We start from the raw sequence: 15,337 nt of genomic DNA, 5'->3' as shown, positions 1-15,337 counted from the left end.
ACAATTTATGTGAAGTTTAGTCCTACAACCAGGGTTAGTTGCTTCGGTCACCATGATTATGCCAAGTAAGACACGTTCCTGAATCAACATATTTTGATATTTGAGCATTATTCTGATTTTCCTGTATTGTATACATCCTGATAAACATGTTCGTAAAATATTCACTGGTATCAAATTAGTTTTAGAACTCTATAAAACATGGGCAAACTTTCAACTGGCTTTTGCAAAGATACCATACACAAAACAGTAATTGTAGAAACACTTAAACCATGTCATTTGAAAAGGTCATTTAAAAAAAAAAAAATCTGACACCTGAGACATTTTCCCCCCCACATGCACTGGTCCACTGTGTTTTTCTGGGAGTTTAATTGCCATTATGACTTTCTGACTGAAATATCAGCAGTTAATATCTCACTGGCAGTAGATTAACGTCATATTGTCAATTAAACAGCAGGCTGGTTACTTACACATCAATTATGTCTCCATAAAACCTTTTTGTTAGTGAAAATGGTTATTTTCTACAAAATCATCTGGCAGTGACTACGGGGTGCATGTAACCATAAAAATACTTCCCTCACGTCAAAAGTTTGTGCTGAAAATGAAGTGTTGCATACGTTTGTTACAAGATTGCAGTAAAAAACCTGCTACAGTCTTTTGATTCAATTTTGGCCCATTAAAGCCTCAAGAATTTGCCACTTTAACCAGTTTTCTAATCTAACCATGCTGTTTACTTCTCCCTGCTTTTGTGTTTCATAAAAAAGAGAGGGAAAAGAAGAATAAAAACATGCTTTCCATATCAGTCATTCATGCTTTACAGTAAACAACCCATTCACTGAAACCCAATTAGTTATGAAGTTGCATATAACTTTGGCAAGTAAAGCCACATTTTTACTTCATATCCTAATTCTGGTCTTTAAATACCCCCTGCGGTTAACCCTCATATTACAGCACGGTATAAAAGAGTAACACACATAAACATAATTCACAAGCTGGAATAAATAAAAAGAAGAAACAAAAATTGGACATTGTTCTTTTTTCGTCCAGTATTTAAACTTGGATATAGGATTTCTGAAAATAGACTGAGGAGAAGAGTGGATTAATGCAAGCACATGAAGAAGTTCTCACTTGGGGAATCAATCTTCATAATCTCTGAACTGCACTTGAAAATAATACGCTTGTAAAAGATGCCCTTTGACGCTGCATAGTTACAGAGGTTATGATTTTGGTAGAGATACTATATCCTTAGATCAGAATAAAAGAACTGGGATTTTCAGGAGAAGGTACAGCGTACTAAAAAGAGACAGATATAGGATGTGCTTGGTCCCAAGAGAAGGGATGCATTTTCTTTTTACCCCACACAAAAATAACTATATAATTTACATGTTAAACTGGTCCCGATTATTAAATCTGCCGAGGATACAATCGAACTTGAACCTTTCGTTCAGCCATTGCAGTGTTATTTTTTTTTTTTTGTTCTTATTAAATTGAGTTTCTTCCTATTTTTGCACTGCAAAAATAATGTTCTTAAAGTATTTTTGTCTTGTTTTTCATATTAGCCTCCTTAAAACAAGATTAATTTACCAAACCGAATTTGGTTAAGATAAGCAGACTTCAGAGAATACATCTTTTTATATTTCAAAACCTTTTTCAAAAAGATTTAGTTGTATGCTACAAAAATACATTTTAATATTGATTTATTGAGTGCATACACGGCATCCAAAATTAACTTTTCGTCATGCTGGCAAATGCCGGGGTTGTTTGTTTGTTTGTTTTAGTTTTTTAAAGACAGTTTGTATGTCTTTAAATTGCATCATCACTTCACCGAGGTTCAGATTATTTCAGTCTTTTGCAGTTCCTAATAAACTGGCAAGCAGCTTCATTTGTGTACTTGCCAATTGCATTTGCCGCTTGATGAGAGTTAATTTTGCACCCTGGCGTAAATGTAAGCATAGAAATCCTGGTTCTCATCTTGGAAGCAACAGGGTTGCACGTACAGAAAAGTCTGCATTTGCTTCTGAGGGTTTACGGATCATTTACGAGTTGCTTACATTCGCAGTAAAACAAATGCGAGGCCTCATAAACGTGACCCATTTTATACCTCTCATTCAATTTAGATGTGAACGACAATATCCATACTCACGCTGACTTCTGGCCTGAATCAGAATCGTGGCTGAACTGTCCAGCTAAACATAAACACACACTTTCCTGTGAAAGACTTTTCTATAAGACATGCCTAAGTCTGGATACATTGTGTTGCTATTAAAGGGCCTCTGCAGTTTCCTCTCTGTCTCTCTGCCTCTTCTCTGTCAATGTTTTCTGCGTCTGCGGTATGTCAGCGAGCTGGCCTGTGTTAGTTGACTGTGTTCTGTCTACACTGGGTTGTTTTTTATGTGCACGTGCAGAGGTTAGTCAGGGCTGTGTAGGCACAAGTACTTTCTTTAGTGGGCCTAAGCTACTGCTAATATTGGCTGAATGACAACTCAATGTAATTTGTGTCTTTTGTTAGAGACGTTACACCCTGCATTATCCCACACTGTGTAAACAAAGGCACACAGGGGATCACAGCTACATACACGCACATACTCATCATTGATCTTATTTAGGATGGACCAATTCAAAAGGCTCACTTTATCAGCACTAATGTCCGTCCCACAGTGAGTTTCTCCTTTTATCCACTCTTCCCATCCCACAAAGTGCAATGCAAACATATATATTTTTTCTACGCTTCGTCTTTTCTTACTAATAAAGGCATGCTGATAAACACGTGACAAGAAGAAAAAGCTAATAAAACACTGTAAATTATTCCTTTTTCCTAATAACACACACTGAACATCGATTTTCATTTCAAAAGTCATTTGACAGATAAAGCTTTGTAAACATGCCTTTGATAGATACCTTTATGCTTTCTGATAATAAATTCATCTGATAGAAACATCTGGACACATTTTTTTTTTCAATCATTTGTACGGGTGTCCCCACCAAGCATCTACATTATCATAACAAACAAGATTTCCTTTGTTAATCACATTCACTAGAAAGACCATGCTGGTTACCAAGCATATTTCTTTTCCGGTGAACAGCATTGGTGCATCTAAAATCGCATACTGTGAGTAGGTACTACATTTGAATTTGAATTTGCAACTTTGCAACCGATAAAAAGTAAGTTCTATATAGTATGAATGTGTGTAGTATGAATGAAATTCTAACGTGCTACATCCGCCATGTTGTTACTGTCACGTGACCTACGACAGTTGCGCCGCTTCACTGCCTTTCATAAATCCTCTGCTGTGGCCTCTTGGGAGGATAAAGTGTCCATCGAATGCTCACTTCATTCATCATACATACTACTCTTTTGGCATACTGTTTTTGGCATACTATATATTGGTGAAGTATTCGATTTCAGACACAGACCGTGGCTATGCTGCTCCACCAGCAATAATCAACATAAACCAGCCTTGGACCAGCATGGAAATTCTTTTCAGCAGGGTTGGCTCCGTTTCCCAATAAAGATAAATAATCTAACTTTGTAATAATCTTTTAACTATATGTTTTAAATAATGATCTGAAAAAGAAAAACAACAGTCTTTTAAGTTGATGGCACCAACCTTTTCACACACAAAAAAACGTATAATCATAAAATGAACAAAAAGGAATCTGCAGTCTCTAAATTCTTTCAACTTTGGTCACATACATACATATAAACACACATTCATGCACCACAAGAGAGAGGAATAATTGACTGGAACACGTAAGAGTCTTTGTGGAAGGGCACAATTTGCGCAGAGGTAATAATCATCTCCTAGTCTCGTACGACAACAGAGAGAGATTACAAAAACGATGCTAATGTTTGTTCAATCATACATCAAAGTGAAGGTGCCACTGCTGTAACAATGTTTATATCTCACCCGTTGTTTGTTTTAGGCCGATTCACTGCCAAGAGAGCAAACCTAAACAGTATTCCTCTTCTGGCACCATCTCAGTGACAACGGTTGAGAAAAAGTGGGAGGTTATAGTCATGCTACGCTCTCCTGCTAAATATCCTTCTTGGTCATTCCTCTTTCCTCAAGATCTGAGAGTGAGAAAAGTGGGAAAACAATCCCAGATTCTTTTGTTTCCATAACATTCTGTGTTTGACGTCGATCAGCTCCTAGTATCATACCTCACGCTCTTCACCCTTCCACCGATGCTTGTTCACAGTTTGAGACTTTCAAATTCCTCCATGCCTCGTCTTCACGTGCTGTTCCAGAAGCCTTACATTGTGCGAACTTCCTCAAACATTGTCATGCGCAATAAACAGGGAGGGAGTGGCTTGTGGGAAAGGGGTGTGGCTATGTGGAGCCACTCCCTTTTCGCCATTATAAACATTTGCACAAGTACCATAAGCACCTTGTAATTTCATCATTCCACTCTCCACTCGACTCCTTGTGACGCCATATTTGGATGAATGGAGATCAGACATAAGCAGACTCACTGGACTGGGTCCTGCCCAGGTTTGGCGGTTGTGACAGGTGGGCCATGTCCTTTTTACGGATCTCACAGATGGACTTCCTGCGGGCTTGCACACCTCGAATGGCAGCCTTGATTTTCCTCCAGCCGAGGTGGTTGAGCTCTGCGAGGTTGAGTACGACGCAGATCCCACTCACTGCAAACATGAACACTAGGAAGACCGTCTTCTCAGTGGGCCGTGATACGTAGCACTCCACCTCCTTCAGGCAGGGGTAGCGGTCACACTCGAAAATGCCAGGAACACTGAAGCCATATAAAAAGTACTGCCCCGCCAAGAAGCCTATCTCAAGTGCATTGCGGAAAACCACCTGGATTATGTAAAAGCGAGAGATTCCCTCTTGTCGGCGTACCTTGGAGCTCCTGCCATGCAGGAGGCCTCTTGGAGCATTTGGGATCTCCTTTACCTCTAAGCAATCAGCTTCGTCCTTTCCGCCACCACTGTCAGAATGCTGCACCAAAATACCATTAATGTTGCGTAGTTTGCGGGTACCCTCACGACTGTAGTCCTTCTCCATGATTGGGTAGAGGAAAGAGTAGCGACGGTCACGCTGTTTGGCCGACTGGTGCACTGAATAGGTGATGAAGCACAAGCTGGGTGTGCAAACAAGGATGATCTGGAAGACCCAGTAACGGATGTGGGAGATGGGGAAGGCCTTGTCGTAGCAGGCCTGGTTGCACCCAGGTTGGAGGGTGTTGCAGATAAACATGGTCTGCTCATCCTCATACACTGTTTCACCAACAATGGCCACAATCAGGATTCGGAATATCACCACAACTGTCAGGAGAATCCTGGTGGAGAGAAAGAGAGGGACAATTTGATGTGTGATGTGAACAGAGCACACACACACACACACACACACACACACACACACACACACACACACACACACACACACACACACAAACCTTCCACTGACGTAATTTCTCCCTTATTTTGGCTACCAGCTAATTAGCATTGCAGATGTTCGCATTTGCTATTCAAATGTGCGTTTTTCACTTTCAAGAGCAACTTTGCACATTTAATCAAGAGCTCTAATTTTGAAACAATTCTGCTCTCTCAAGCTCTAATTATAGCTCCTTCTGTGCTATTAAGCTCTGTTAACATGGTAACCTGTACTGCTGGTACAGTAACCTGTGGAAATGCTAGTCTATGTAATGCTCATTTATTTGGTAGCATAATGCCAGTAAAATATGTTCTCTTCCCTTTTCCATAGCAACAGTTTAGATTTTACACCTCAGCTGTCACTACCGTTAGGGCTATTTCTGTACCAGTGTTTGATTGAGGGAAAGAGCGAAAGATGGATAAAGAGAGAGATTACATATGTTTGTAAGAGAAGGAAGGAGTAAAACACTGAGTGGGTTTGGACTTTACACATTTACATTTAAGATGATTGGCTCTGTAATATAGGGTATATAGGCTAGCTCTTTTATATAGGGTATTTGCATATTTCTTTTTAGGTTCTGTAATTTAGCACCTGTGGATTATTCTGTGCAAAGTGAAATGTGGATAATGGCGTGCTTTTCAACCCCATCCTCTTTAACCACAAATGTTTAGGCTTGAAAGGTTAGGCAAATGTATTCAATGCAGTCCTGATTTTGCCGAGTTAGACACGTTCCTGTCAACATATTGATATGATCCTGGAACAACATTTCGGTCCGGAAATGTAATCCTAACCATATCCCTAGCCCTAAACCTAATCCGAACTGATCCCTAAAATCAGAGGGAAATGATAGGTGAATAACACCAATGTAGAATCACCTAACCCTGGTTGTAAACCTAAACTTAACATACAAAACTTGTCCCTCAAATCTGATTGGTTGATTGGAATGTTGTTCCAGGATCAACAAAATGTCGATCCAGGAACATGTTGCATTTGGTGAAATCAGGTTCTGCATATTCAATACTGATTTGGTTTTCAAATCTGATCTGTAGCACTTCTGCAACTTATGAAATCTGGGGTGCGTTTCCCAAGCCAACTATGGTTAACAACAACATTCAACAGAACTTGCGACCATAGTTGGCTAACTATGCCTTTGGGACATGCACCCCAGATCAGTTGTTTGGACATCCAGTATATCTAGAATTGTCACCATAGCAATGACTTTAGCTTTAACACGACCTCCGGAGATAAAAGAGTAGCTGTCAGTGTGGACAGAAAAAATAAACTGGGAAATGTTGACATCTTGCCATTGTGCTGAATCATGAGGCACATTAGACACCAGAGGCATTACTGCATTATGCACATGATATCTAAAAACTCTCACTCTGAGCGAATATAGAGACGCAGCTTTAAACACTACTGTGATTTGCATTTGTTAACAGTCATGTCGTGTCCTGAATGACAACAACAAAAAAATTGCTTGCAATAAAATCTGACTTACTTAAATGCATTTCCAAAACTCTAATAGGCCCATTTTTCTTGTAAACTACATAGATCAAGTTTGTGAAAAAAATAAATACTTTTTTGCTTTGCATTTTGACTACAGACAACCAGATGGATTTAACCAGATATTTTATGCCTCCCTGAACAAAGCTACATAGCCACAAAACCTGGCAAAAAGTACAAAGCACATTTCAAATAAAAGACACGTTTGTGTACATTTTCTAGAAGTCAGGGCAGCATTACTTCATCAAATAATAGTAAAATTATGGCGAATAGAGTTATATTCTGGCACACATCATTACGTACTTTCTGCTTTGTGGTAAATGTTATCACTTCCTTTTTCTTACTCACAGTAGGCTTGTGTAATGCCTGACACCTTAATAAGTCATTAAACAATTATAAAAAAAAAATATCAGGACTTTGCATCTTATGCTATTTCAAATTTAGTTTTTAAACCCCTTCAGATACATGGTTGTGTCCAGTCTCCTCCATACTCATTTTCAGTAATTTTCAGTTCATAACATTAGCAATTGACAGAAAAGAATAACCTGCAACGCGTGGCCTCAATGCCGTATGACAATGATGTGTGACAGACAACCATTGTCATTTGTAGTTCTGTTCATATAGCACATTTCAACCAAACTCACACACGGAATACAGTTGTATAGTGTTTAAAGGCAATTAAGAGATTTAAATATTGATCTTTTTTCAAAGCAAGATTAAGCCATTCTAAAAAAGTATTAATGAAAATATGATCAGATGTCGCAGGTGAAAAGTCTGATGGTCAGTCACCCGGCGGGAGAAAGTAATTACGGGATTTAGATAATGGCTGTTTTTGTTGTAAGCGAGAGTCAGAAAGCATCAATGAAGAAACTATTTGGTTGTCTTGAGTAAAAAATAGCCAGTTGTCAAAGAGCCTGATGTGAGTTTGACTTTGTTTCCAAATGTAATGAGCAGTCATTTAATCAACAATGTTGAAAAATATAGGGTATGGCTTTAATTTCAATTAGAACGTTAATTACTATAACGTGATGGCGTTCCTTACTGTGGTTGAAAATTAATATATCGTGGTAAGGATTTTGACCATATCTCCCACCTCTAAGAAATTTAAACAGAGAGCTGCTTGAAACTTAACGTAATGATTTGAATCTAAATACTGTAAAGCCAGATAGTGGCACTGATGGTTCATTGTTGTATGGCATGCCCACTTTTCACAGTGCAATCAACTCTCAATTTTCTTTTTTTCCCCCTTGAATATCATGTATTACTTGGAAATACATCACATTTCCAAGTGAAATGAGGTTGTGAATGCTGTTTCAGGTATTAAATGTACATTTGAAACAACATGTACTTCAAAAAGAACATGTTCTTTTACCATATATTTCTTGATGTCCTCATCCAGAAGTATAGTCGCTTTTCAGATCTCATTCATTTTTAAATCAAATTCAGCACTTGAACATCTATTCAAGCGAGTGGTATAACGAACAATATATTAGGAATCTTAAGGCCCATTCATACCAAGAATGATAACTTTAAAGATAACTATAGCATCCACATCAGCTGACAATATCATTCTGTTTATTCTAAAGGCCCGTTCACACCAAGAACTATTACTGTAAAAATAAATATAACAATAACTATATTTGCATCCACACCAGTGGACAATATATTTCTGTTTATCATAAGCACTTGCTGCAGTTTTGTCATCTGCTGCAATGATATCCTTTCTCTGTGCCGTTATTGTTATAGTTGTGGTGTGGACTCTGTTATTCTCCTATATTTTGAACAATTTCTAGAACTATATATTTATTGTTATCATCGTATTTATCGTCCTTGGTGTGAACAAGCCTTTAATCTTGATTCAGAACCACATAAACATGGTCTTGGTGTTAGGTTTCATTACTCATCGGCAACTATTGATTAATTAAGCCAAATTCATTGTGTCAAATAAATGTGTGTGTATATTTGTCAGATGTGTCTATATACTTTAAAATGTTAAATCCTAGTGTGACGAAGGCTGACCTTAAAAACATTTTCCCTGACATTATTTCCATTAATCATGTGTGTCCCATATTGTCTGTTGGCTGGAATCAGAACCAGCACACAAAAAGAGCCCAAAATTAGTTGACTTCAGTTCTGATATGAGGTTATCTCTTTATAGAAAGTAAACTGCATACAGTCTGAATACAGTATTAATTTAAGTTTTAAATCTTCGAATGCTTTACAGTTAAATTTCACTTTATGATTTTAATTGTTTCTCTATGTGCTCTGTAGAAAGTGTCACATCAGGAAAGTGAATTATGTGATTGGAGCCCTCAATTATGATTTGTGCATTACGTTCCTGTTATCCAGCTGTGAGGTCAAAGAGGCAGCTTTAATCTGCATCCAATCAGCAGCAGTGTTTCCGTTTCTCCTGACTCAGTCTGAGTTCATGTCTGGACAGGAGGAAAACGTACACCCAGTTCAAAGTTATGTGATAATCAACAGTTAAAGGGATTGTGAATGGCTCTCAGAAGGGTGGGTTTGGAGAGACTGAATCATTATTCAAACCATTTCAGAAACTGTGAGAAAAGAGGTGATGCTGCAATATATTATGATAAAACCTTTTCATGGGACAGAAATCTCTCAGTTTTCATTAAAAATATCATCATTCATGTCCAAGATGAACAAAATTGGAGCTCAGAGCTGAGGGGAGTGAGGTTTCCCTGCTCAGCTCATACCATCTGGCCTTTGTTACACATACATAATCTGATCGTGGTTGTATCTCTCTATTAGTGTTACTGGATCTTAATGCTGCATTTGATACTATAGACCATAACATTCTTTTGAATAGACTCATAAATTATGTTGGCATTAGTGGAATTGCATTAGCATGGTTTAAATCATTCTTATCTGACCGTTATCAGTTTGTAGCAGTAAATAAAGAGATGTCTCATCGATCACAAGTTCAGTATGGCGTACCACAAGGCTCAGTACTAGGACCGTTGCTTTTCACTCTGTGCATGCTACCCTTGGGAGATCATTAGGAAGAATGGTGTGAACGCAATGGCCAATCAGAGGTGTTTAAGAATCAGCTCAAAATGCTACAGGGATATGCTGGTGTCGTCACATTTTTTAAATTTCAGTACCGACTTGGTACCAAAGTCCATACTTTTGACAACACTAATCTAAATTACGACATATGCTCTTAATGACAAATGCAGAAAAGGAAGTTCATGCGTTCATGATCTCAACTAGATTATTGTAATACTATTATGGGTGGTTGCCCTGCACGCATAATAAACAAACTCCAGTTGGTCCAAAACGCAGCAGCTCGAGTTCTTACCAGAACCAGGAAGTATGACCATATTAGCCCGGTTCTGCATTGGCTCCCTATTAAACATCACATACATTTTAAAATCTTGCTAATTACTTACAAAGCACTAAATGGTTCAGCTCCCCAGTACTTGAGTGAGCTCTTAACGCATCATTGTCCTTCACGTCTATTGCGGTCTCAAAATTCTGGCCAGTTGATAATACCTAGAATATCAAAATAGACTGCTGGCAGTAGATCCTTTTCCTATTTAGCACCCAAACTCTGGAACAGTCTTCCTAGCTTTGTTCGGCAAGCAGACACACTCTGTCAGTTTAAATCTAGACTAAAAACACATCTCTTTAACCTGGCATACACATAACACATTAACAATTTCACAAGTTCACACTTACATATGATTAAGCAGAGTAAAGGTTATGCGTATTTGGCGTGCTGTCCGGGGGGAGGGCTCCGAGCTTGGAATTTGACCCGAACCCAGAGTACACCCCCATGATTCCCGTTCTCATGGATCTGCAGAAACTTGTAATTTGGCGATTACAGTTTGCGTTCTCAGGCCACCAAACACCGGTGTCGTGTAAATGAACAGCCAGAATGCATTAAAATGTTTCTGTTTTCAGTTAAAAACAGTGTCCTATAAGCGGCCCCTAAGTTAATAACTAATGATTTTTATAATGGAAATGAATCAATCAAAAACCTACTTAAACTAGACGATGACTTTTTTTCTAGGGCTGCTGTACAGCCAAAACAATCTTTGTTCCATTGATTTCCTATTATCACTGTAAAGCTACTTCTATACAATATAGAAGACTTATATAGACTTATATACTGTCTGTTCCAGTGGCACGTACAGAATTTGGGAAAAAGGCATTTAAATTTGCTGCTCCCTCTGCCTGGAATTGTTTACAAAGTACATTGAAACTGAAGAAACTGGTTTCGTTGGACACTTTTAAAGTATTTTTAAATGATTTGGAGAAGGAAACATCGGGCTGTAGATGTTTTAGCTAGCTATGTAGTGATATTGAAATTTGATTGGATTTGCTTGTGTGTGTATATGTGTATGTATTGTTGGATGTTTGTTAAACTCAAACGTGCTGTGTCTGTCAGTCTTGACCAGGACGCTCTTGTAAAAGAGATTCTTAATCTCAATGTGCTTCTTTCCTGGTAAAATAAAGGTTATAAAATAAATAAATAGTTTCTTTAAATTCCTCCTCTTTAAAGCACCACACGTCGATAATGTTCAGCTACAAATGATTAACACCTATTGTTTACTTGTAGTTGTTTTATTACATTAAACTGGGATAACATTTAACATTAAAAACATAATGACACACTTCATTAAAATGATTGATGCTTAGAGAAAAACAAATGAACATCACATGTTGCTAGGTTTCCCTAATATTTCATCACTTGGACATGAAATCCAAACTCACCAAAGATTACATTTCTGAGGTGACTTTGCCAAGGTGTGTAACGATAATGTATTCTTTGTTTTATGCTTTTATGCAACTCGTTGCAAGCACTGTGCACTTTGTAGGAGTATGTTGTCTTTGTGTGGTTAACAGAGTAGGAAGCAAGACTGATCAGAAGAGTCCAATGCTGGGAAATGGAGAAAGGAAAAACTGTGCAGGGAATTACACATGTACACAGACACACACAACACTGACAAATAATATGAGATTTTAGTGAATAATGAAAGAAAAACTGCCAATACGGTAAAAATTTAATCGAGGATGAATTATATAATATCTTGCACATGCCAAACCCACAACCTTTAATCTGCATTGCCGCCAACAGAGGGATTCCTGCATTACGAGTTCTTTAATGTCATCCAATAGCGTTGGATTATCTATTCCCCAAACCCCCACCAACTCCTCACTAGTTCCCCTCACATTCTCCCTTTTCTATCTCTTTTCATCTTCCTCCTGTTTGGCTCACCTCTCATTAGTTTCCTGTCCAAAAATACATTTTAGGGCTATTTTAAAACTGCTTAAATTAAAGAAGAAGTAAAAGAAAACTCATTTGTTACAGCCAAATTTATTTTTGAGTTTCTCAAATTATATCTATGGTTTGGTTCAAACCTTAGATTTTGATTGATTATTAATCAAAAATATTTATTTTTATATTTATATTTATTTTGAGATAAATATTTATTATTTTTAAGAACAAAAACATTAAAATAGTATTTGTTATAAAGACCATACACCTCATACACCTCAATAAATGTTCTTTAGACATAAGCCAAAATGTTACTTAATGTAGCTAAATATAATATTTTTTGTGACTTTTTACAATTTAATGTCACCATATTATCAGGAAACATTCCCAATAATCCCAAAAATGACATTTATTTAACGGCTAAAATAATAGGTGTAATTTGCACATTTACTGTAAATATCAAAGATAAAAGTAAATTATGATCGTTTTATTTTGAATAAAAAAAAGAGCAAAGAGAAAACTGAAGTTTTATTTACAAACGAGAAGTTACATTACACTACATATATGACATATATTTAGCAAAAACACTTTTATTTAAACACACTCATTAACACACTTTACACAGGGTCTGAAAGTTTGGTCTGCTCATGCAATCCCAGTGATACCAACCATTGCAACACATTCAATCTGAAAGATATAATAAAATTGCATTTACAACAAACCTGTATTATTACAATTTTAAATACACTATCATTTTTAAAACAAAGTGAAAATAAAAGTGTCTGCTTTGTCTTGTGTAGAGGTACAAGTCACCTTCTTTGGAAAAGAAACAAGGTTATATAGACATTATATTGGTTATCAAATGCATAATTCATCATGGCCTATTAAGATAATCATTAAAATAAATGAGCATTTTGTTTTTCTATGCATAGTAAAAAAAAAACATTAGCTTTAGTTTGCATTTTTTTGTCCAATAATTTTGTCAGACAAATATCATAACCAAGTTTAGAATTAGCATTAAAAACAAATATTCCCTCCGGACATCACTTTTGGCCACTACTGTATATTGTACTCCTAAATGTCGACAAATTCATAATTAGCAGATGCATGCAAGACAGTCAATCCTGTTGCTCTTACAGAGAAACACTGTTAATCTTACAAGCCAAAGGCATTAAATCTGCTGCACATTCTGGCCAACGACCATCTATTCAAATATAAGGGCTCAGCCGTTTCAAACCACAACTTGTTTTTACATCACATCAGAGTGCATCAAAAGTGATGGTTCAACAAACATCTGGTTCACTTGGAAATATCTGCCTCAACCATAATTCTTAACAACACATTCTCACCCCAAAGCGTCACTTTCAAACAAGCTTCAATATCTGACGCTCAAAGCACCCTTTAGCGTCCATATGTGACGCTTCGGTTATGGGTAGGTTTAGGCGTCATGTAACTGACGCTTTCGAAAGTTCGTCAATATCCGACGCACAAAGCACCCTTAGCGTCAATATGAGACGCTTCGTTTATGGGTAGGTTTAGGTCTGTGGTAGGGTTATGCGTCTCATATGGACGCTAAAGGGTGCTTTGAGCGTCAGATATTGAAGCATTTCACACCATTTGAGGTCTCATTCATGTCTGTACTACGAACAGTACAGGGCAATGTACAAAACAAAGTTTAAAGTCCGCCTGTAGTAAATTATTTTATTCCTTAAAACTCATTTTTGATCACCAAAATTACATTTGTTATTTTTTTTTCCTTGAAAATAAAATTCTTATTGCCTTAAAATAGCTTGAATGTAACTCTAGTCTACACCCTTGCCTCATTTATTATACGCAGTTTTATGGATATGCAAATGAGCCCCGCCTCCACTCACTCCAGCTCAGAGATCCACTCGCTGACGATCACACGTTGACCTGATTGGTCACAAGGTAGTTTGTGACGTCAGAAACACCAGCGATTTCAAACCATGTTTTTGAGACTGTCTTTGATTCACTGCAGTTTTAAGGAGAAAATACTCAGCAATGATGTTGACTGATGAATTTACACATGGTTTGTCTTAAAGCATATTAAAAACACCACATAGACATATAAACAATATTAAAAGCTGGATTTTCACCACAGGGGGACTTTAATACTTCGAGTTGGGAGTTTATTGGGTAACACATTATTTTGATAGTCCACTTTAGATCTTCTACTAAGTAACTACATCAACTAGCTCTCATTAGAGTATTAGTAGACTGTCCAAATTTATATCGGCTAAAACTTTATTTTGATGCTCCTCAACAGAAATTCTATATAAGTAACTTTGTAACTCTCAACTAACCCGAACCCTAACCTACTAACCTAACCCTAGACTACTAACAGTCTAAAGTCTACTAATACTCCAATGAGGGTTAGTTGACATGTTGCAAAGTTATGTTGAAATAAAATAAAATGTAAGTTTAAGCGAAAAAGTTAAAATTTTCAGAGACTAAAAAGATCTATTGTCTACTGTCAATAATCTGTGTTATAATAAACATGCTATTGATGTTTGAAGCACAGCTTATACAGAAGTAATATGCATCATGAATCCACATGACCAACTTGAACACGTTGCGAAATCTGCACGGGAAAATGTTTCACCCTCATGTGAAATTCCAGTTCGCGGATGTCATTTTAAATGAATTAAATTGAAATTACAGGATTTTGCCAGCAAATATTTACCGAACAACGGTAAATGTGACTGCCCGCACTTTTATATTATGCTCCAAGTATTATACTTGATGGCATCAATGTTTTCTCCAGAGCTGCTTTATAGATGAACTGAGCTCATCCCAACAACACTTCGGCTATACATTTACACTATTGTTTTTTTTTTTTTTTTTTTTTTTTTTTTTTTGCTTTACAGAAGAATTTAACATCAGTGAATCATTGTTTCCCTGTTTATCACTGTAAACCTGCTTTGTAACAATCTGTATTGTATAAAGCGCTATATAAATAGAGGTGACTTTTTTGTAAAGAATTAAATTAATACACTACAGCGTAAAATTCTGTAACATCATCAATCAACATGGTAATCCAAACGCACTGTTGAACCACTATATGTGGAGAAAGGACACTAGACATCAAGTGCATCTACCACTAGCCTGTAATGCCTCTGACTGTGTGTAGTAAGGAGGTGTGAAGGCGTTCAGTCGGTGAGGGCGAGAATCCCCCAAA

General features: G+C 37.1%; 1 protein-coding gene across 1 annotated transcript in view; it reads right to left on the bottom strand.

Annotated features, from left to right (window-relative positions):
* Positions 1-1,681: 1,681 nt before the first annotated feature.
* gjd1b (gap junction protein delta 1b) overlaps positions 1,682-15,337 on the bottom strand; it is a 28,608-nt gene continuing 14,952 nt past the window's right edge. The window contains exon 2 of the mRNA XM_079885929.1: positions 1,682-5,295. Coding sequence (XP_079742055.1) covers positions 4,452-5,295 — 844 coding nt within the window. The 3' untranslated portion in view covers positions 1,682-4,451. The remainder of the gene's footprint in view (positions 5,296-15,337) is intronic.

Source organism: Squalius cephalus (assembly GCF_949319135.1).
Source record: "Squalius cephalus genome assembly, chromosome: 11".
NCBI lineage: Eukaryota > Metazoa > Chordata > Actinopteri > Cypriniformes > Leuciscidae > Squalius > Squalius cephalus.
This window is presented reverse-complemented; position numbering and strand designations above follow the sequence as displayed.